A 22,529-nucleotide genomic window follows, 5' to 3' on the forward strand; every position below is an offset into this window, starting at 1 on the left:
TTTTTTTTTTTTTTTGCATATTAAGTATAAATAAATCAGTGAGTATATATTGTTATATACATTCGCAAGATGTGAGAAGGGCGCCATTATGCGAGTCAACCGTATGTTACTCATTGCAGTCACTCTAGGCTTTAGGTAGCACTAGAAGTATTACTGCTGCTGCCTGGATGATATATGTGCCCTGTTTTGTCAAAATTTATTGATGGATATACAAGGCGCACTTCCTTAGGGCATGACACTTTTCCAAGCGTGGATAAAAGATAGTGTTACATCGCAATTTATCCGTCTCAGAGTGGTAAAAGGAGAGATGGCCTACTTCACTGCTATGCTAATCTGAAATCTATAAAATGCCGAAATTTGAAAAATGTAAAAAATAATAAAATGCATCTTCTAAGATGGTACAGGAAGGAAGAAAGGGGAATAGAGCTAAATAAAATACGGCCAGCCATTTCTGAGTCGATTTTTTTATTTTATACGCCCTCCTTTTTCCTGTTAAACCATTTGTTAAATTTAAATGAATAAATTTTCAATGCAAAAAAAAATAAAATATAAATAATTATTTAAAAAAGATTCTCCTTATCGCACAATTAGCAGAAGAAAAGAAAAATTAGCTATAAATATTATCTATACATCAAATTATTTTCATGACATGTAAAATAAATGTACTCTTTTTTTTTTTTTTCTTCTTTTTTGCAATTTACAATTTTGATTATTCACGTAGATTTTATTATAGATATATATATTTTGACATATAGGTAATAATAAGTACCGCCTCTTCTTCTCCTCCTCTCCAGTGGAATAATAAAAAATACAAAAAACGCGATACCATGCGAAAAGAGCAATGAAAAATCATCCCCGCTATTCCGCTTCTTCCTTTTCTTTTTTTTTCCTTCTTCGAAAAAGTGAACATGGAAAAAAAATACGCAGTTTGTCTGCAATGTATTTTATTTCTACGTAAAATAAAATTCAATTTCTTCCTTTTCTTATTTTTTTTATTAAATGAAAGTTTTTTAATTTCTTTTACGAAATGAAAATCGTTTAAAGTAAATAACGAAAAATGCAATGCTAACAGCATATTAATATTGGTTTTTATTTTGCCTTAATTTTATATTTCTTTTTTATTTATTATTAAACTTATGTAAAATCTATCAAAAAGAAAAAAAGGGAATTTATATTTTTTCTAGAAAGAGATTAGAGGAAAGTAACTTTTTTTCCACCTTTTGAATTCTGCATATATCTGCAATTACTACATAATTATATATACGTGAAGTTTAATAACCTTTTTCAATTTATCTAATTATGTTAATTTTACCAAGCCAAGAAAATATTTCTACAAATTTTTTGTAGCGCTGTATTTATTTAGGTACCATTTATACAGCATGTACAATATGCGCTTAACCCCGCTCCAGACGCTGAAGAAAAATGAATTTTCACCATCTTATGAATTCAAGTAGTATTATTCCCAACACGAGCTTCTTAACATACATATCCAAGCATAAGCATAGAGCATAACGTATTGATATGAAGTTTCCCAGCTTTGAAAGGAATAGTGACAGAAAGAGTATTACCATAAAATTAATCACTCCTAAGGTAAAGGAAGCTGTAAATCAGTCACTTCTTAATTTCTATTCTGTTTGTTTTCCTTTTTCATTACGACACTTTTTTGAAGAAACGAAGGAATCATAAATACGAGTAGCAGCCTCCCTTCCAAGTCTAAACCGACGCTCCCCACAACGTCGCAATAACGCAAACAGCCTTTATATACTCTTATTTTCGTCCCCACGATAAGTTATCATATCAATATATGCGGGTCAGATAAGCTCAGCACAGAATTGTAGAAGACACATCGGCAATCATCATTTGTATATCAATACGAATACATACAGAGTATGGAAGAGGTGCCCTCTTTCCACGATCAAGACACATTCACGACAACTTCCACCCCTTCCCCCTCTAAGCACATTGCACCCCCAAACACAATGGACGCATACTATAAACAACTGTATGATTACGTGCCGAGCACATCAACAACTGCCCCAATTGGTATCTACTCAACACCGCCACCACAACAACAACCAGCACCATCATCATCACCACCCAACTTTACGCAACCGAACTTTGGACAACCCTCCAGTCCCTTCCCCTCCGATACCCCCATACATAATGGAGAGCCCAGTCGACAAACCTTCACTCCTACCCAAACTCCAACCTACACTCCACTGGATGGTTCCTCTACATATTCCCTCGTTGGAACTTCCAATTATGGACCTCCAAATACCTATAATGGTCAGATGAACTATGGTTATCCATACCCACACCCCGGCTCTGCTTCTTCCGCTCCCTTTTCCCCTCAACACCCTTATGGAAATATGCCTAACCATATGGGCACTGGGCCACAGAATCCACCTGGACGACAGCTAATGAGAAGAAACAGAGGCTCAGAACCAAAGCCACCAAACACCATTAACCAAAACAGCAGCTTCTTCTCCTCTATAATATCTGCAATAATGTACCTATTCTCTTCATCCTCTGTTATCTTTAACAACATTTCACATCCACCACCCAATACAAACAGCCTACAATTTAACGCTCCACTTTCAATCGAGTATCACCCAAGGTTACTAGAGAAAACAGAAGAGTGGAAAGACAACGAATGGACAAACTGGTTGCGCAGATTGGAAGAAGAGTGGGTAGAATTCAACGACACAATTGAAAAGGAAAAAGAAAAATGGCTAACTGCTAAGGAAAAAGAGTGGGACGAATTTCTACAATTTATGGACAACAAATGGATGCACTACCATGAGTCCTTAGATGAGGATGTCAAGTCAGACATATTGAAGAGATCCCTAACCCTAGACGAATACGAATGGAAAGAATGGATGAAAACAGAAGGAAAAGACTTAATGGAGAAGGATTGGAAAAACTGGATTACCAATAATGAATCCTATTTAGACGTATGGAGTGTTAAAGAATGGCTCAAATGGAAGGACCAGAAAATTGTTGCATGGATTATGACGGACTGGAAATGTGAAGAAGACGAATACTGGTCCAAGTGGGAAGAGTCCTGGGCCAAATTTCCAAATATGCATGACAGAACCAACTGGCTCAACTGGAGGGAGAGATTGAACAAGGAAATGGTCCAGTGGAATAGTTGGGTTATGATGAAAGAACAATACATCAGAGGAAACCGCACCGACAGATGGTGCAAATGGAAGAACGACAAACACGTCCTCTTCAATTTGTGGATGGATTCCTTTATCAACAGATGGATCACTGAAAAGCAGTGGTTCGTGTGGGTCAAGGAGAGGAATAAGATAAAATCAAAGGGAAGATACCGCAGCCACCACTAAATCTACACAAAAAGGGGAACCCCAGCACCAGCACAAGAATCGGTGGCCACGGCGACAGTAATGAGACTCGCTTTCACGTGCCTTCGTAATTTCCTAATTGGGATGGAACACCCTCGCGTCAACAGGAAGGTAGCAAAAATGGACACCAGGCCATGTAACAAGAATGCTAATTTTTTTTTTTTTTTTTTTTGGACTCTCTAAAAAGGAAAGTTTTTTTCCAAAAAAAAAAAAAAAAAAATTTCAAAATAATTTACCTATGTACCATCATTATTGCACATACATTTCTCAAAACAACGTTATTAATCTCTCCGTTCCTTTTTTAATTGCATATATTTTACATATATTTGTGTTTAAGAAAAAGAGTTTGTTTTTTGTACCTTTATTTTTTCCTACATAAAATGTTTGATTATTGTTTGAAACTCCTTTCCCTCCCCCCCAAGAATATATAATGCTCATATATATATGTTTATACACATATACAGTATGCAGTTCCCCCTTTTTTTGTCTCTGAAAATGCATGTATATATATAATAATATATATGTATATATCTTTTTCTTATCCGTATTTGCACATACGCATATGTGTGTGTCCCTGTATATATGTATGTACAAAATAGCCTTTATTAAAGTTCCCTCTGATTACCATATAAATTTTCCTTTTTTTTTTTTCTTTTTTTTTATTTCTATATTGCTTATGTTATGGGGCCGTCACACCCTTCGCCCTTTAGATCCGTACATAAAATGTTCAAAGCCTCCTTTCTTTACTTCCCCAGATGTTTAAGTAGGAATTTTAAAAGAACACAATGCTGATGCGGCATGTAGTCCTTTAATTTATAATAAGTTAAAACGCGCGGCCCTATGGAAATATGTATCCTCGTGACATTTGGCTATCGGCTCCTCAAATGTGAAAAGCGGCCAACACGCGATCATATCAGACGTGTGAAACTTTGTGTAATGTACATTATGTACACACCCTATATGGACTCTTGTTTAATCCAATTAGTACCTACGCCTCATGCGCCCTTAAAAAAAAAAATAAGACATGAAGCCGTCAGTTCCTCCCTCCATATGTGCTCCATTTCTCCAAATCGTAGGCGTATAAGGCACACCCTTTTACGCGCTGTCCTTTTAACACAAGTTTGCAGCATATAGCCATTATTACGAGATAACAAACGTAAGTGTTTCAAAAAAACATCACGTGGCTTCTTCTCCCGTATGCCCTATGTCTAAAATACCTCACCTTCTTCAGATCGAGCCTTTCCCTGCACCTGTTCTCTCTACACGTGGTCTAGCAGGGGGATGGTGCACCTTCTCCCGGGGAAGACAATTCGAGAAAAAAAAAAAGATAAAAGAAAGAAAAATAAAATAAAGAAATACTAAAATAAAAAAAATAATAATAATAAAATAACCTACCCTTAGCGAAATCCTTTTAACACCACCATGCACAAATAAACCTCCCCCAAGTAGACGAACAGCGAAGGAAAACCTCGCTAAATGCTAAATGCATTGTTTTTTACCCCTACACCAAGTGCGAACTCTTCACATAAATGTGCGAAGCGGTATGTTCACACCTACTCAAGTCCAGTTTGTAAAATGTTATTATGCACATCACATGATCAGCATGTTACGAAAAGAGCATTTAACCCAACGGGGCTACATGGCCACGTAAGAGAAGCCCCATTGCCACCCCATTCTTTCGGCGCATTCCCGATCCCAAAATGGAGACAACACGGAAAAGGGTTCAAAAATTCGTTTAGAAGCCTCTTTATCATAAATGGAAGCAAATCTGCTTATTTTAACTTCCCATTCTGTTGTAATTTCTTTTTTTTTTTATATATATCTGTTTTTTCTTTACATGTTTGGGACGCGCAAAAGTATATACAATTTAAGGGGCTACTGAAAAAGGGGGGACTATCCCATCTCCATCCTTTTATGAGCAATCGGGAATACATCTTCTCTTGCTGACTGCCTAGACGGCGAATAATTTTGCTTCTGCCGTGTTCAAAATGGGGCAATTCCTTCTTGTCGGGAAACACAACAGGTGAAAAAGCATCTCTTCCACGTGAGATTTTTTAACTCACCAAATTATTATTTTCAATTGATTAAAAAGGCTCTTTCACAAATAGCAGTCTCAATAAGAAAAAAATTATACGTTCAATTTTTCTACCATAGGAACAATTTACTGAGAAGGGAAAACAAACCTAATTCTTAAGTGCATGCATTTTCTGAATTTCTAGAAGCAGCACCAAATTCAATTCTCTATGAGAAGTTTCAATGCACAATCATGTATGTCCTCTTCCCATAAAGAAGTAAACAAAAAAAAAAATGGTAAGATAAAATATAGTAGAACATAACCAACTGTTGTGATGTGGTGACACGACATGCATCTCAACTCAGAGCTGACTTTTGTCTACTCCCCCGTTTTTCTTCTCCACAGGAGGGGAAAAGTCCTCTTAACAGTCCCCCCCGCAAAGTGTGTAACCTAATCCGTTCACGATCAAATGATTGGTTAATCCTTCTTCATGCAGGGTGCCCTAGTCACATAGTAATATATAAGGTAGCTGCCTATGGCCTCCATATAGCGCAAAAAGGATTTCCAAGAGGACTTCTTTGTTCTTAGGAAGTGTAGATACTCATCAAGAGTGCATTCTTCCATGTTCATCAATTGATATAAAGATTTAAAATCTACAAAATCCTTTTTTAACAATTCCTGAATCAAGTATAAAGAGACAGAAGTCCATACCTCCTTTTTATAGCCCTCCTCTAGAAGTTGTTTTCTGGCCACTTTTTCAAATTTCTCTTTTAAAGAGTTTTGCATTCTTTCAAATTTCTTTCTTTCATTTTGATGAAAAGAATTATACAAAATAAACATATCCCTGAATGGCACCGGGTCATCTAAATTGTTAATACTTTCAATTATGTCCTCTCCTGTCATGTCTGCAGTAAAATCTGAGGCTTCGCAATCGAGTGGAACTTCATCGTCCTCTATTATTTTGTCATACTTGAGCAATTTTATCTTATCGTAACTTGAGCCTGTCAAGACGCTGTCCTGGAACACTTCCTCGCCTATTTCGATATCTACAGAGGACCTATCTGATAGGTTATCGTCGCAGCTGCTTCCACTACTGCTGCTGGTTTCACTTCCAAGGTAGATGCTTTGGTTGCTGCTCACGTTGCTGCTCACATTGCTGCTCATGTTGCTGCTCACATTGCTGCTCATGTTGCTGCTCACGTTGCTGCTCATGTTGCTGCTCACGTTGCTTCTCACGTCGATGTATGAATCGCCCCAGAAAGCCCCCGTTCTACTTCCCTTTTTCACACTATTCAGGTGGTCCCCCATATGTAGGTAACTGCTTCCCCTTGCGTTCTCCTCCCAATAGTCCCAGTACGCATGTATTTGGTGCCGGGGGATTCCCGGGTTCTTCATTGTGCTCTGCGAGGGAAGGAAAAAGAGAACTCGCCATGTAATGGTTGCAGACACGTGTATATGGAAAATCGCACGGCACAGATGTGCGAATAAATACGTGTACCGTTTCGCTCCTTTCCTCCTAGGGGGGACTCACCTTGCATGCGATGCAGCTCAACGAATCAGAAAGCAACGAGACCGTTAAAATTTTAGATAAAAAGTTTTTACAAGCCCTGCTACTTTCGCCTCCACCTCTGCGAATGTTGCGCCTTCTGTCTTCCCCTCTATCTACATAGGACTCAATTTCGTCATCGGAAAATTTCCTCCCGTGCATCCCCTGACCCTGGTATATTTTTGGAGGGTCCAGTAGAGACTTGCAAGAACTGTAAGACATGGTCTGCAATTTTATATAGCCTCCCTCTTCGCAGTAGGTTGCGCTTTCGTTTATTAGATGATCCCTATTTTGCCGTTAACTTGCTGCCAACTTGCGGTAACGTAACCCCTGTGAGGCTCTATGTATCTGCTGCACCTCCCTTCCTATCTTAGCATCAGCGAAAGTGACAAAAGAAAAAAATGCAACCGTGTCAGTCTGTGGATCTCACCCTGTTTGCAACTTATGCGCGTAACAAAAAAAAAAAAAAAAATTTTTTAATTTTAAAATTGAAGGGAGAAAAACTGTGCCTACAGAGCCGCCTCCATATATGGTACTTATGCCCTAATGATTGCCTACTTATCTTTTTCTCAAACGACATGTCCAAAAAAAAAGCTGCCAAAAAAATATATGCTGCGAGACTGATCTATTGGCATGTCACTCAATTTTGAAAAATGTCTCTTTTTTTCTGTTCAACTTGGCTTCACAGTTTTGGAAATACTTTTATGTAGGCATAGAGATGGATTCATAAAAATTATGTGCTCTTAGAGAAAAAGGAATTTTACTGATATCTGTCCTGCTTCGGAGAAATAATTATTTTATTAATAGAAAAAAAAAGAATAAAAAAGAAAAATATACCTCGACTTTTTTCTCCAGTTATATAAAGAAACCGAGTCGACTCTTCCTCTCTTCTTTTGGTGCCTTCACTTTTTTCACTTCTGCATTAATTAAGAGTCCAAAAGGAAGCGGCGCGTAGTGCATATACGTACATATGTATAATAACTACGCATTTGAATGCGGATGAGGATGCAGATTTTTTTTCTCTATTTAGATTTTACCTGAACGATTTGATCCTCAGGTGGATGTCGTTATCTTCTCCTAAGCGAGTTACGCGGTTATGTCCGCGGGCTGGTTGCGTTACTTTTTCGATCACCTCTTCGCCATCGCGCTGCTATTAGCATTGCTGGTATGTTTTTATCCATTACTTTATTTGCTGTTTTTTTAGTTCTTTTCTTTTACCTATTCTTTACGGCTTTACGTTTATCCTAGGCGTGGGTTGCCACCAAAAAAGTGGGGCTCTTCCTTCCGATAACATTAACAGGGGCGGTAAAAAAAACGGCAACTCTTAAAATGCTGGCAGTAAAACTGAGGCACTTCTTTCAACGTCCTTTTTGTTATTTTAACCTGTAATGGATTCTGCCCCTTTTGTACATGACGGCGAGAATTCACATTAGATGCAACCAGATGGGTGAATCCTTTGTTCTTCACTTTTTCTTACATCAAAAAAACAGGGTCTAAACTGAAGATGGCACCTGATCGTACAGAATCAATGGAAAGATAAAAGAACTACGAATGAACAGACCATCACCCGCTTTAGCGCACAATAGAGATACCCATAAACTCGAAGGGGATGAAAAAAATAAGCGACATTATTTAAAGGGCATTTCTTCTCACTGATCTAATTAGTTGGTGAGAGAAATAAAACGGTTGCTCCTTTGAGTGATGCGAGAAACTGATATTTGTTTAGCCCCTTTCCTTTTCTTCCTGCAGCATATAGTTTTATTTCTCTCCATTTTTTTTACCTCTTCCTTATGTGGCTCCCTTTATTTCTTTTTTTTTTCTTTTCCTTATTTTGCTCGGTAGAACGTGTTTTTTCTGTGCATCTTAGAACTTCGCCCGTTTAGCCCATTTTTTCCACCAGCCTAGTTGCTACCTCCTTTTAAAAATAAATCTGCTCCATGGGGAAGAACCATCAGCATGACCACCTGCGCTTTACTTCTTCCTTCTCGCGCAACTCACAATAAAGCACCTCACAATGTGTTTCCTCTCCGTTTAGTTCGTTTTTTTCTCTTGTTCTGTTCTGTTTGGTTTTTGTTTCGTTTCTGTTTCGCTTTGGTTTCGTTTCTGTTTCGCTTTTGTTTCCTCCTTTTTATTGTTCGTGTTTTCTTTGTTTTTTATCATTTCCCCCCCCCTGCATAATCGTAAGAAATATAAAATGCGCTATGACTGCTCCGCAAGTTAAAGCAACCCCCCCTTGGAGAATAAAAGGAACACATCTCCGAAAAGAAAAGAAAGGAAAAAAAAATCGACTAAACTGTCAGCGTAAAAATAAATTTTGCTTCCACCTAGCTTGCGGCGTTCTTCCTCACCGTCATCTGTACTCCATAAAACATGTCCAAATGAATTTAACAAAAAAAGGAACCCCCAAATGGTGTTACGCATTTGGAAACAATTCGTGCAATCACTAAAATGGGGAAGCATTGCAAAAAGGTAGAAGCATGTCACCTAATCACACTCAGGAGAGCCAGTTTTTACATGTTCTTTCCCCTTGAAGGAGGTAATTTTATGAAAGGAATGGAAAGTGTATTTTTACACCGCCAAAAGGGGTAGTTATATAGAATAAATGGGAAAAAAAAAAAATGAAAAACTTCTACCCTACTGGTAACATCGGGAACGAAATATTTTCCCACAATTTTAAAATTCGCCGTAAAGTTCTGAACGAGTCCATCCCTTCGAAGTGAGAAATGGGGAGTTTAACACCCTCTGTGAAATTTCATCCTTTTTGCAAATAACGGTTTGGAGCAAAGAGTAAAGAAGCAACATTTTGGGAAAAAAAAAAAAAGGAAAAAAGAAAAGAAAAGGAAATCCCCTTTTCTTAGGCCAATTCTGACAATTTCTTCCTAAGTCCATAAAGAGCAAATCCCGTCGGTGTGTTATAGCCCTGTCGCAGATTTTTCCGATGGATAAAATTGTTTGCAACATGGGGGTAGAATTGGGGAGAAAATCTTTCACGTCGTTATTTTTCGTTCGACATTTTTTTTTTTCCTAATTAATATTTTTTACTTCATCGTTTTTATTTAATTTTTTTTCTTTCCCCATCACAACGTCTTTCTCTCCTATGTTTTCTCTCAACTAGCGCCTCCTTTGACCTGCTCCAGGGGTTCCTCCGCGATTTTCCCCAACGCGCAAAAGTTTCACGCTCTTTTCACCCAAGTCTAGTGAAAAAAAAAAAAAAAAAGACGCAACCCTCCGTTTTAGGCTCATGGGTATTCAGTTATACCTCCCCGTTGTGTCTATCGACTCTTATTTTTACCCCCTTACCACCCCTTCACACAGAGTTCTCCACTCTGTATTACTTCCTAACCGAGAAGACCACCCATGCGCTGCAGAACTTTCCAGTAACATTGCAGCTGAGTGACCTCTGAAGAAACTAAAATGATAGTCACAAAAATTGCAATTCTGTTTTTCTTCGTCCTAAGGTGCCTAAGCACCAACAAAAAAAACAAACAGATAATCATCCTGAACGATGAAATAGCAACTATAAAAAATCCCATACATTGCATCAATGACATTTATTTCCTATTCAAAAAGGAATTGTACAGAACCTGCATACAGCACATCATTAAGTTGAGGACAGAGATCCTCGTCCTCGTGCAGAAACGAGTCGACGATTCTTGGAAAACCCAAAAGGAGCTCTTCAAAGATGAAATATGGCTCGATCTTCCATCCGTTTTTAGTTTCGTACTGGAAGATGAAATTATTATTATAATTTGTAGATATGTACATAAGGCCAAAAGAACAGGAACCACCTGTAAACGTTGGAATAGCAACACGGGGACGATATACCAACAGGGGGAGGTTAAAATAGATAATGAAGCCTTTGCCTACAAAAACATGGACTCATACTCATCAGTTCCTCTAGTCATTTCAAATAAAAAATTTCTTCAAATTTGCGGAATACTTTCCTACGCATACAAAAGTGTCGACGAGAATAATTTTATTTCCTGTTTTGCCAGTGAAGACAAGGGAAGAACCTGGAGGTACGTTTTCTCCGAAGGGGTAGAATAAAAGAAAACGAGAAGGAAGCCCTTTTCCACGTCTCCAAAAAAGGAAGAGGCAGCTTTGTCCTTCGTTTCACTAACACATTTGTCACTCGCCCTAAACCGTTTTCAACCCTCAACACATCTCTTTCCCTACTCATCGCTTCTTCCCCCGTAGAACAAGAATCCTAATAAACTATGAACAGGTTCAGAAAGAAGAGTCCTCCTTCTACCTGCGGCCCATCGTTCTTGACAATGAATTTGGGTTCTACTTCTACTCCCGAATAAGCAACAGCAAAAAGATCCGGGGAGGTAACTATATGACGTGCACCCGAGAGGACCGCAACGGAAGAAATAATGAATATAAGTTCAAATGCAAAGACGTCGATCTGTTTAAAAAGGACAAGGCCCTTCAGAACCTTACGAAGCTAAACGGAAAATACATAACCAGCTACGTCAAGCAGGAAAACTTTGATGAGTGCTACGTATACTACACAGAACATAACGCCATCGTTATGAAACCCCAAGTGCATAAATCTCGCCCATGCGGTTGCTACCGAGGATCCTTTGTAAAAGTGGATGAGGAGAAGACGCTATTCGTCTATTCCACTGGGTATGGCGTTCACAACATCCACACGCTACACTATATAAGCTATGACTGAAAGGGGGGGCGGACGGCACATCGTCGCGGAGATCGACGAAAGACAGACGAGGAGCTCCCTCACCTCCACGAAGTTGATCATCCTTGGCCACTTTCGCAGAAAGTGTTTCCCCACTGCGTGAGCCCCTCAAGAGACGAAAAAGCAGACCCAGACAAACTGTAAAACTTAAGTTGACGTTCATTCTTTCTTTTTAATTACTAAAAAGAAACATGTGTGTGCATTCTATGCAGATGTAGATCTTTCACTCCGCATAGTCCAACTCTGTCTATGTCATGTCTGGTCATTTAATCCAACATTGTGTGTCACTCATTTTTATTTTGCTCCTTTTTGAGCGTTTCATTGCTATGAATTCCTTCCGCTTCGACCTTCCCAGCACAAATGATATTACAGAAGAAGAGAAAAAAAGAAAAAAAAAGCCGAGAGCAAGGGGATCTTCATAACTCATCTGCGAGCGTGATTCCTCCCCCCTCCTCTGTGCACGTGGACGCGCCAGCCTAGAGAATTATCCTCATGATTTACTAAAAATATTTTTTTTTTTGTTTTTCTTTTTTTTTCCATTTGTTGTTAATCACAAAGATGTCATAACGGACGGGAAAAGGTTGATTCATTTTAAAAAAGAAAAATGAGCCAACTGGAAGAAAAGCAAACCCTAAATTGGGGCTTAAAAAATACTACTAAGGCACAAAATTGCTCTTATTAGAGGGTCCTCTTTGTGGAGGTTCCCAATTCGTCACACAAACACAGGAAAGCAAAGGAGGTCACAATAAATAAAACAAAAGAGTAGAACAAAACGGGAAAACAAAACGGGAAAACAAAACGGGAAAACAAAAGAGTAAAACAAAACAGTAAAAAAAACGGTAAAACAAAACAGTAAAACAGAACGGTAAAACGAACCACTAAGACATAACAGTAAAATAATGATAAGTAATGATAAAATAAAATAGTAAAATTTCCTTGTGGCTCACCGCGTCTTGGCCACCGGCATAAAAAAATTGCATTTTGCCAACCGGGACTAGGGAGTCAATTGACTCCCTTTCAGTGATCACTCTGGCTATCACTCTTTTCCTTTTCCTCTGAATCAGGCTTATCACCCGCGTTTTCTGCTTTTGAGGCGCGAAGCCTCTCATAGTTCTCATTCTCGTCGTCGTAGAATTCCAGGTCTACGGTTCCCCGTTCATCCTTTTGTAAAAGGAGAAAGTAGATCGAGTAAGTCAAGCGTGTTTGCATATTGGCGTGTTTGCATATTGGCGTGTTTGCAAATTGGCAGGCTCTCAATGGGCGTACTTTCAAACGGCGTGATGGAGAATCGGCGTAAGCGTGTCACCCCCATGTATACGCCTCCTTTGTATGCATTACCTCTTCCAGCAGGCGAAAACTGATTAGGTAAGAGAAAATGTACATTATAACCGTTATCACGAAAAACAGGCCTCTCGCGTCTATATTGCCGATTTTCAGGGGTCTTGCGCTCCTAAAGTGGTCCACTATCCCACCAGAAACCATCGAAATTATTCTCTTTGGCATGTCTGCACGGGCTGAGTAGGATTAGCGTTAGTATGTTAAGATTTTTTTTTTCTTCTTTTGTGTTGGGAGGGGGGCGCGATTGTCCTTCCAGTTAAAGCTCTTCTGCTGCATGTGAGGCTACTAAATCGCGCGAGAAAAAAAATTATGCAAGAAAAAAAAAAAAAATAGGAAGAAGGTGAAAAGGAAAAAACAATTGTTAGCGAAAATTATTTCCCCCCATACTCCTCTTTTAAACGAGAAGCGTAGAGAAAACAAAACGGGAACCAATCTCTGCAGGCTGCACCAAGTATACAGGGTTGTCAAATGGAGAATCCCCTACTTTCTATTAAACTATAGTTGGGATTTCACTTTCCAATGAGAGAAAATTCAGGGTGAAGATAAAGAAGGAACAACATCTAGTTCAATTTAGAAAAGGGTGCTTTTATCACTACTGAACTTTATATGCGTGGATAATTTTCTCCTAAGCCGTTTTGCTTCTTTATCTTTTTGCCCTTTCTGCTTCCTACCCGGGGGAAAGGACTTTTATCATGGCGAGAGAATCGACTAAGGGGGGAGAAAACTATATGGCACGTACTCAAACGAAAAATAAACTTACGCAAAACTGCAAACGTATACATAACTGGAATGGAATGAATGTGAAAAAAAAAAAAAAAAAACATAAATGTACATGTATATATATCTATATATACATATTTTGGATTTTTTTTTTTTAATCGACATAGTTTTTCTTGCCCCCTGGTTGAGTTTCATTGCCACTTGATGCCTGACTGCTTCGTCAAAAAGTCTCATCTAATTTGCGTTTCTGTAATACCTTCTTATATGTACATCTGCACATACCATCTTATAGACCCATTTGCGCGCCTTTTTTCTTTTGTTCATCCCGACACACGCGCCGAGGGTTGGTGGCACCACTCAAAGTCGACACTAACCAGTTTAGAGCATTCTTCCCATCCCCCGAGTATGTATACCAAACTAAACCCCTTTTTCATTGTTTATCCACTTAGATTAAATCTCAAAAGATTGAAGTTACAACTTTTTTTCTTCCTGCTGGTGATGACATGCTAACAAATTAAAGGCTAGAGCAACGGTTCTGTAACGCTGCCATTTTTCCGTACCTAGTTTTTTTTTTTTTTTTTTTTTTTAAACTACTCATGCAGAGTCATGTATATAATATTATGGATATAACCCCGACAAGAAATCCACGTAAAAGTGCAGATGTGAACAATTCAATATGCACATCCTTCATCCACGCGCTTGTTTTCTTGCTGAGAGAAAAAAGGAATTCCATGGCTGCTCACCACTTAACCTAACTGTACCCGCGCATCATTCTTTTGCAATAATACCCCCCCATTTTTGCAACTCACAAAGTGGTTTCCCCTGCCCATGAATGTTAGGTATTCCCGTGGGAGACTCTCACCCACCCCCCTGACTTGACCTTTATAAACTTCCCCACAATAGGCGAAGATTGGGAGAAACATAAGTATGCGCTCGAACGTGGACCCCAATATAGTGCCCTTGCGAAGGTGGACTCCTCAGGGGATTCATTTCAAGAAAAACGCGGCCCTTCCAAAAAGAGAAAAAATAAAATAATCCTTTTCTAATCCTTTTTATTACTACCTCATTATTATTCTCGCTTTAGCTGTTTCTTTTTTTCCCCCACCTTCCTCACTGCTCATTACCCGAATGGGCAGGTTAAAGGAATCCCAGATTGAAAAATCTTTCGATGGTAACCCGATGCTACAGTGGAGACCCTCCTAAGCTGTGTGCTTTTTTTCCTCCTCCCTTCCAGTCAGCACAAAATATAAAGGACTTTCTAATAACTCCACACCTTCCCGTTCCACTATCCCCTCACACTTCAACTATATATCCATAGCAAAAACTTCTCACACGTTAAAATTAAATTTAAGAGGGGGGTGGGGGAAAGAATTATCATAAAAATAGCAATAAATGGGAAGCCCCCTTAGCACACTTCTCATCGGGTAGCCACTCCTTCCTATTTCTGTTAACCTGAATTAATAATTTTTTTTGTCAAAAAAAAGAAAAAAAATGTACCCTTATATCTGCGCTAACTGCACCATCTACACATACCGCTTAACCAATCGCGTCGCCAACTTGTAATTTCTTGGCTCCTCTAAAATTGGTATGAATAGCCATTCAAGCCGCTCAAACTGCTCCTGCTACATGACGTCACACAGGGGGGACCCCCTTTTTAAAAACAACGAATGAGAGAATGTCACAACGAGGATGCCTAAATATTGGTATCACCTTTTCTCACGACATAGGGATGCACGACCAAATGTAGACGTATATAAATTATTTTTCTCTTCATATCACCTTATCGAAAGGGGACTACGTTAACTGACACCCACACCCCACGGCTATTACAGCCAAGAATTCCTTCACTTGGTTATTTTTTCACTCCTCCACCTTTCTATTCTTCCGTATTTTTCCTCTTCCCGGGGAGCTCAATCTAACTTAGCGCACAGGAGATTCGCCCCCTTGCCGAGAAGAAGAAAAACAAAAAAAAAAAAAGGAGGAGTCACAAAACAGAGCAGCATTTCCATTTGCGAGATAAACTGGAGGAAAATCGTCCAAAGTAGTGCGCTACCCTACTGGCATATAAAATAGAAAGAAGAACACAGGTGCACGTCCCTTTCTCGTATGCACATACCTAACCTGTTTTCTCCCCATGGTGTATTGTAAGTGTCTTCTCCCACCTGACACAGTGGCAAAAATATTTCTTCCATTTGAAGCTGAAAGTGTGTTTACCTTATATTGGTACTTCCTCTTAATGATTTCTCTGTTGAAGCTCCCCCGGGGAATTGCGAAAGCATCGTTAAAGGAGTAGTTTACACCCCCTGCGATGGGAGAAACCCTGTGCTACGAAAGAAATGTGCCCTCTTTTCACTGGAATGTGCCATGCAAGCTGAACCCATGCTCTTTATTTTATCCTCCTCCGTAAAGTTAACTAGCACAGAAGCTTTCAAATAAACTGCAGGTGAAAAATTCCCCCCTGTGCAACTCCCCCACAGGCACACTGCTATGTATGTATGCTGACCAATAAGTAGGCCTACTAGCAGAACGCAACATCCATTTTGTAACCGTTGCAGTTTTTCTTGTTTTTTTTTTTTTTTCTCTCTCCCCTTTTTGACATCCCCTCCATTTGCAGAATGCATAAACACATGTCGGTAGAAGTGATACCATTCATGAGGGATATAGGTGCTGATGGTGCGCATAAAATGTGACAAAACTACTCTGCGATGACCACTATTCGGGCATGCACATATATATATAAATAAATGCATGACATCCGCCTAGCGTACACTTTCTTCTTCGTAATTAAGATTGTGTGACAGGGGGGTGAGAAAAGGAAGCGCACAATTTTATGCACCAACCCCTCCCAGAGAGGAGGAGGCAAAAAAAAGGCAAAGAACCATTCCGCCGTTTTTCTATCTAAGGGGTTACGATTAGAAGAGGAAGGAAAAAATTCCATGGGGGGGATACAGCGCAGGCGCGGAGACGGGACTAATCAAGAAGGGGGGTCAAAATGACCCAAAAAAGGGTGCAAAATTTTACTACAAATTTTACTCCAAAGTTTACGAAAATTTAAGCCAAATTTAACCCAAAGTTTAACTCCCAAATTCGCGCAAAGTACAGTTAGCCAGAACAACTAAATATATACAACGAAGGAACGGGGGGGTAAGGGGGGAAAGTCCTGCTCCAATTGCTACTCCCCCTGCGTATCGCATGTGCAATATAATTTGCGGAGGCACCACGAGCGGAACAGCAAAGCAAGGGCAGCCGAGGGGCAATCCGAAATGAAGGCAGCGACCTAAAAAAACTTCGCATACCAGTGCGTCGTGCAATGTACGGTACGTACGCATTAGTCATGTGCACCTAAACAAATACATGGTACCACTTATAGGCACCGTCTGCATGCCATACACGCAAACCCTGGTGCGAAAGGGTAGTCCCCGTGGCATATAATTATTTTTCTCCCCCTTTTTACTTAAAATCTTTGCTCACTAACGTAAACTTCTTCTTCTTTTTTCCTTCCTAACCGGTGAAGGGATTTCCTACGTATGCACCTGGGCGTATATAAATACACAAACGTATTATTATGTTATACAATATATTATATATATCTAAATACATATATACTACTATATTATACCCCGTTCTTTGCCGAATTTAATTTAAAAAAAAATTCTAATCACGCACCCCCACCGTGAAAGAAGATTAAAGAAAAATATTTTCGAAAAATAGCAGCTGCAGTTTCCGCTCGATTTTCTGACACATACGGAATTACTTTTAATATAATCACGCTTCGAAAAAAAAAAAATATATATAATATATTTTTTTTTCTTCCCTTGTTTTATCTAAAACTTTTAAAAATAACTAAACATTTTAAAATTGTATGAAAATTTAGAATTTTTATTTTTTCACAATTCACTCTTATCCTAGTTTTTACGCATACCTTTCGCTTATTTTTTTCTTTTATGCTTTCATTTTTCGCTTTAGTTTTTATTGCTTTTCCGCATTTTTTCTTTTTCCAGCCCATCATCACCTTAAACACATCGGCATACGAGGGATAATAATATTATATGGGCTAAATACATGAGCCATATTTTTACCTTATTGTTTTCTTTATATACAGAAGCTTCGTGGCTACCCTAACATACTTGCATCCCTAAGCCAATCCACTCCACGATCGCGAAAATGAAATTAGCTAAATTATTTTACTTCGTCGCCTTCCTCATAACCATCAAGGTTTTCGTTCCAGGATTGAACAATGATGGATTAGTTGAAGCAAAGACCGTTCCTGCTGAGACCAAGCCATTAAAAAAGCTTGACAATGATATCCTAAAAAAACAAAGAAAACAAAAGCTCATGATCATATCCACCATCGCAACTAGTTTAGCTATACTCCTTGGTGGTGCCTTTGGAGGATACAGCTACTACAAACAAAAGAAAAACAAAAAACCTCAAGGCCCAGTTATCACAAACAGACCATCCCCAAAAACAGAAACCAAAACCGTAACCAATTCACAAGAAGATCTCCCCAAAACCACATTGACATCGACCCCCCCCAAGCATTACGGTTATTAAGCTAGTCAACTGAGAGCGAAAAAATGTGTAGAGAAAAATGTTATCTACCTGTGTGAATAATTCTTTCTACGTATGTAGAGAAATTATGTAACACGAATAGGTACATATCGTTCCCTGCATTTCTGCTCTAAGTTTAGAAAATACGCAAACGTAGCAAAAGTATATGCACACACACGAAGCACTCCATGTTGTACTTGTCGAAATATGCACACCGTTCATCTTACACCCTATGTGTATGAAATGCATAAGTGAGATAACGGTGACGCGTCGTTTTAAACTCCAAGGCATTTTTCGACTCCTACGCAAGTGAAGAAAAAAAAGGAAAAAATAACGGAAAAAAGGAACGAAAAGGGGAAAGGGGGAAAAAAGAAGGAAAAAAAAAAACAATCACTGGATAGATAAATCATACTTCCTGTAAAATGCATTCTTCCCTACACCTCTTCCTGTTCCACATTCCACACTACACATAACATAGAAGAGGAGAAGAAGAAAAAAAAAAAAAGAAAGAAAGAGCTGTTCTTTTTTTTTTTTTTTCAAGTTGTTACCTTCCTACCCTAACCTTCTCCTAGGCACTGGAAATGACAACATGAAAAGTAGAAAATATAGGGGCCCCACATCCAGATGAGAAAGGAACCACTAGCCCAGCACCAAAGTTGCCAAAAAGCCAAAGACCAACAGAAGCTAGATTTGTGTAAACGCACTTGTCCAGAATAGACGAAATGTACCAATCTAGAAGAAAAAAAAAGGAAGAAAAAATCAGAAAAAAAAAAAAAAAAGAAAAAAAAAAAAAGGAAAAAAAAAACTTTAAACTTAATTTTTTTTTTTTTTTTCGCCAATTTATATGTGTGTCTATAGTTGTATTATAACATATACATGTGTATACATATGTATATTTATACATACACATATACATACATATAGAGATGCTATTACTTCTCCTACGTGTGAGTTGCGCAACCTTTGCTCGTTTGCCCCAAGTTGTTCGTACGTAGACGTAATGTTCGTGAGTCCCCTGTAAGTACGCTAAGTGTTCGTGTGTGAATTCCGTAAACTACTCTGCATCGTCCGTGACCCGTAGGTTCTTTAGTGAGTCATTTCCTGTTGCTTGTTCGTGATTGTCCGTCCCATTTTTGACCGTCCGTTTTTGTACTGTCCCGTGTTTTGTGTCGTCCGCCTGTTTCTGTTTCAGTCCGTGTGTGTTGTTATGTTCTTTTCTTTTTCCTTCTTATCCTGTTTGTACGTGTATGTGTGTTCGCTCGTCTGTCCGTAAGATCGTACTTCAGCATGTCTTTATTCCTGTTCATGTCCTGCGAGTTATTTTTTTTTTCCTGCACTTGTGCGTATGCACATGCATTGTATGTATGTACAAACGCACAGTTTCCAACCCTTTAAAAACATTTCAGCGCTTCAATTTACATCAAGAGAAAATTAATTCTTACCCTTTCAGAAAGTAAAGCGAAAATGGCGATGCATGCCGGTCAGTAAAGTCAGCTGCACCTAGGGTAACTTCATCCCAACGGTATCATTACGATTCTGTGTATTATCACCCCGTACCCCTCTCCTATGTCCCACCACATTTGTTTTACCTGAACAGTCTCGGGATGACTGAATGTTCACAGACGGGACCCATAAACAGACGTAAAAGGCAGAGAAAAATAAGAAAATCACTATTTTTTGATGTCCTGCTCAGTTAGAGATGTCTTTTATTAACATTCGCATTTGTGCCACACGGGGAAGAAAATTTTATGGGGTTGCCTCCTTCATGCATCAGGACGTGTGTGCATCACGGCTAAAACTTCGAATCACCACATTATACCTCCCTACACTTATGGACTTTTGCGAGCGCCTTTTGTTATCGTGGACAAAGTGTGGCAAACTAATTTATCCACCCTGAGCAAAGAGGCTACACTTTTCTTTTCTTTACATCGATTGGGGAGACTATACCCTTTCGCTTTTGCTTCACGTCTGGTAGATCCTTTCTCCCCAAGGTACGACATCTCTACTCATATTGCGTTCTCGACTAAGAAAAAGAATTACGTAACGAAATAAACACCCACCAAAAAAATATTCCTGATTGTCACATGTACCCGTCACGTCATTTTCATCAACCGTGTAACGTTTTGTGGAACTTCCCTGAGACAAATCAGATAGGGAAGGAAAGAGGGTAAACAGCGGAGGAAGAAGAAACCTGTGAATACTCCAGACTATGTAACATTTCGCCTTGCTAAATCCATGCAATGGGCCTAGCGAACGAGTGCACCATCCACAAAAGGCGAAACGAAATTTTTTCGGTGGGGAGAGCAAATCAGTTTTAACCCATGAACTGGCAAAAATTGATTCATCTCACCTCTTCTGTCTGTCCCGTTTTTCAATCTCTCTCTTCGTCCTTAATAAGTTAGCCAATCAGCACAGGTGCGTCCAAACCATTTTTGTTCTTTTTAATGTTTCCCAAAAAAAAGCTCCACGAAAGGGTGAGCAGTCAAAGGGGAAAACGAATATGCATGCATATTTTTATACTCAGTGGAGTTCTCACGAGAATGTGCTTACGTATAAATATATCATAATTTTTTTTCTGTTTCCTTTTTTTTCTTTTTTTTCACCAAGTCAAGTTCCCCCTAAACTGCTTCTCTGCTATTCATTTTCCCGTCCCTTTTGAGCATTGGGATAAGAATGAGAGGTGCACGAACGAGCCACCTTTACAACCTTGTCCGCAACCGGACCTGTACCTTCCATTGCAGACTGGTAAAACTGGGCGGGATGTACATTTCTTTTTACAACGCAAATCAGAATTGCATTTTTTTTTTCTCTCTCTCCTGTTTTAATCGCCCCCGTTGTTTCGATGAGAATTCGGATATTTCAAGAGGCATCCTCCTACTCGCATGCAGATATGCACACCTGTACATATGTCTATACATATGCTAGAGCATGTATGCGCGAATATACGTGTAAACACATGCAGACACATACAAATACATTTTCTTTTCCTTTCATTTGTCAGTGAAGTCATAACATGCAGTTCTACTGCCCTTACGCCACGGCTGCATTACACAAGAGAGGAACAAGAAAAAAAAGGTAAAAGACGCAGGAGGGGGAAGAAGAACAAACAGAGCAAATTCACTCCCCGCGGCTCCGCGGAGGAATCCTCTAACTACATGCAAATTAATTTTTCACTGTGACCCAATGCCAAACCACTAAGCTAAAATTTTTCACTTGTTTAGTGCATCGCCCCGCCTTCTGGCGATGAAAATACTTCTAAGTGGAAAGAACATAAAACGAAACACACCTATGTTTGTATGTACAAGCAGGCAAATATGCATATTCATGTGTGCGTATGGTGTAGAGATATGTACTCATATGCATGCGCGGTTTGGCGCATATGTATTCATACAACGCGCGTGTAGAGAACGCGAGTCTATCTGACAACAGACTTTTCTTAACCGTGCGAGGGATGACAAATCCACTTGGAGCCCAATTCAAGACTTGGTTCTTCCCCTGCTAATTGTGCCAGCCACTTTTGCATCCTTCGCACATTTGTTTATATATATTTTTTTATTTTCGCGCGGTTTTTATTTGTCATGCTCACACCCATCTGCCATCTTTTCGAATTTTTTCTCTAACAACCGTTCTTTTCGCGTATGCAACTTCTACTTTTTTTCTCATTTTTTTTTTTTTCTTTTTTTCATTCCTTTTCTGTATTTTTTTCCGCCCTCCACATTGCTCCATGCATGGTGAACTTCACGGAACTCCGTCGTTTAAAGCATAATTCACTTTCGCGTAGCTTGTTTCCATTCGCCCTGACACGTACCAAGTGGCATGATTCAATATATATATATTACGTGCATGGTGTGAGTACATACACTTGTACAAAGGCGACGAGCCATCTTCTTTTGTCGAAGAGAAAAATTTGTCAACATTTCCTAAAAGAAATATTTCTCCTTATATAGGACGTATTTTTTTTCTTACAGTATCCACTTCGTCCATTTGCGATTAGCCACAGAATTGAGCATTGTCTCAACCGCGGTACGGTTTCTGCCCCTCCACGGAAGTGTCGCTTACCCCTTTGATCATATGCTTATTATATTTTTTGTGAATTTCTTTGTTTTTTGGTGGCGGCTCCCAACTGTGGCTTCTTGTTTATTTGCAGAAGCTGCGTTACTCCACATCCGTTTGTTTGTTTGCTTGCTTCTTCTGCACCAACCTTTTTTTACCTTAATATTTACAGCCCCTTTGCACAGCCGTAGACACAGTTCCTTGACTATACACATCCCTACGCGGCCTTACACACGCATC

At 39.2% G+C, this 22,529-nt stretch overlaps 5 protein-coding genes across 5 annotated transcripts; 3 read left to right on the forward strand and 2 right to left on the reverse strand.

Annotated features, from left to right (window-relative positions):
• Positions 1 to 1,979: 1,979 nt before the first annotated feature.
• Positions 1,980 to 3,350, forward strand: C922_04487 (hypothetical protein; the record flags this gene model as incomplete). Its single annotated transcript, XM_008820070.1, has 1 exon — positions 1,980 to 3,350. The coding sequence occupies one exon, from the start codon at positions 1,980 to 1,982 to the stop codon at positions 3,348 to 3,350; it is 1,371 nt and encodes a 456-aa protein (XP_008818292.1).
• A 2,509-nt stretch (positions 3,351 to 5,859) lies between these two features.
• C922_04488 (hypothetical protein) lies at positions 5,860 to 7,150 on the reverse strand (the record flags this gene model as incomplete). The annotated part of the gene is made up of 2 exons (XM_008820071.1): positions 5,860 to 6,783; positions 6,914 to 7,150. 2 exons carry the CDS (start codon positions 7,148 to 7,150, stop codon positions 5,860 to 5,862), a joined length of 1,161 nt encoding a protein of 386 aa, XP_008818293.1.
• Positions 7,151 to 10,342: 3,192 nt separating this feature from the next.
• On the forward strand, positions 10,343 to 11,609 carry C922_04489 (hypothetical protein; the record flags this gene model as incomplete). Its single annotated transcript, XM_008820072.1, has 2 exons — positions 10,343 to 10,947; positions 11,126 to 11,609. The coding sequence occupies 2 exons, from the start codon at positions 10,343 to 10,345 to the stop codon at positions 11,607 to 11,609; spliced, it is 1,089 nt and encodes a 362-aa protein (XP_008818294.1).
• A 1,035-nt stretch (positions 11,610 to 12,644) lies between these two features.
• On the reverse strand, positions 12,645 to 13,130 carry C922_04490 (hypothetical protein; the record flags this gene model as incomplete). The annotated part of the gene is made up of 2 exons (XM_008820073.1): positions 12,645 to 12,788; positions 12,966 to 13,130. The coding sequence occupies 2 exons, from the start codon at positions 13,128 to 13,130 to the stop codon at positions 12,645 to 12,647; spliced, it is 309 nt and encodes a 102-aa protein (XP_008818295.1).
• Positions 13,131 to 17,849: 4,719 nt separating this feature from the next.
• On the forward strand, positions 17,850 to 18,239 carry C922_04491 (hypothetical protein; the record flags this gene model as incomplete). The annotated part of the gene is made up of 1 exon (XM_008820074.1): positions 17,850 to 18,239. The coding sequence occupies one exon, from the start codon at positions 17,850 to 17,852 to the stop codon at positions 18,237 to 18,239; it is 390 nt and encodes a 129-aa protein (XP_008818296.1).
• Positions 18,240 to 22,529: the final 4,290 nt, after the last annotated feature.

The sequence above is a fragment of the Plasmodium inui genome (assembly GCF_000524495.1).
Source record: "Plasmodium inui San Antonio 1 unplaced genomic scaffold supercont1.24, whole genome shotgun sequence".
In the NCBI taxonomy this organism is placed as follows: domain Eukaryota; phylum Apicomplexa; class Aconoidasida; order Haemosporida; family Plasmodiidae; genus Plasmodium; species Plasmodium inui.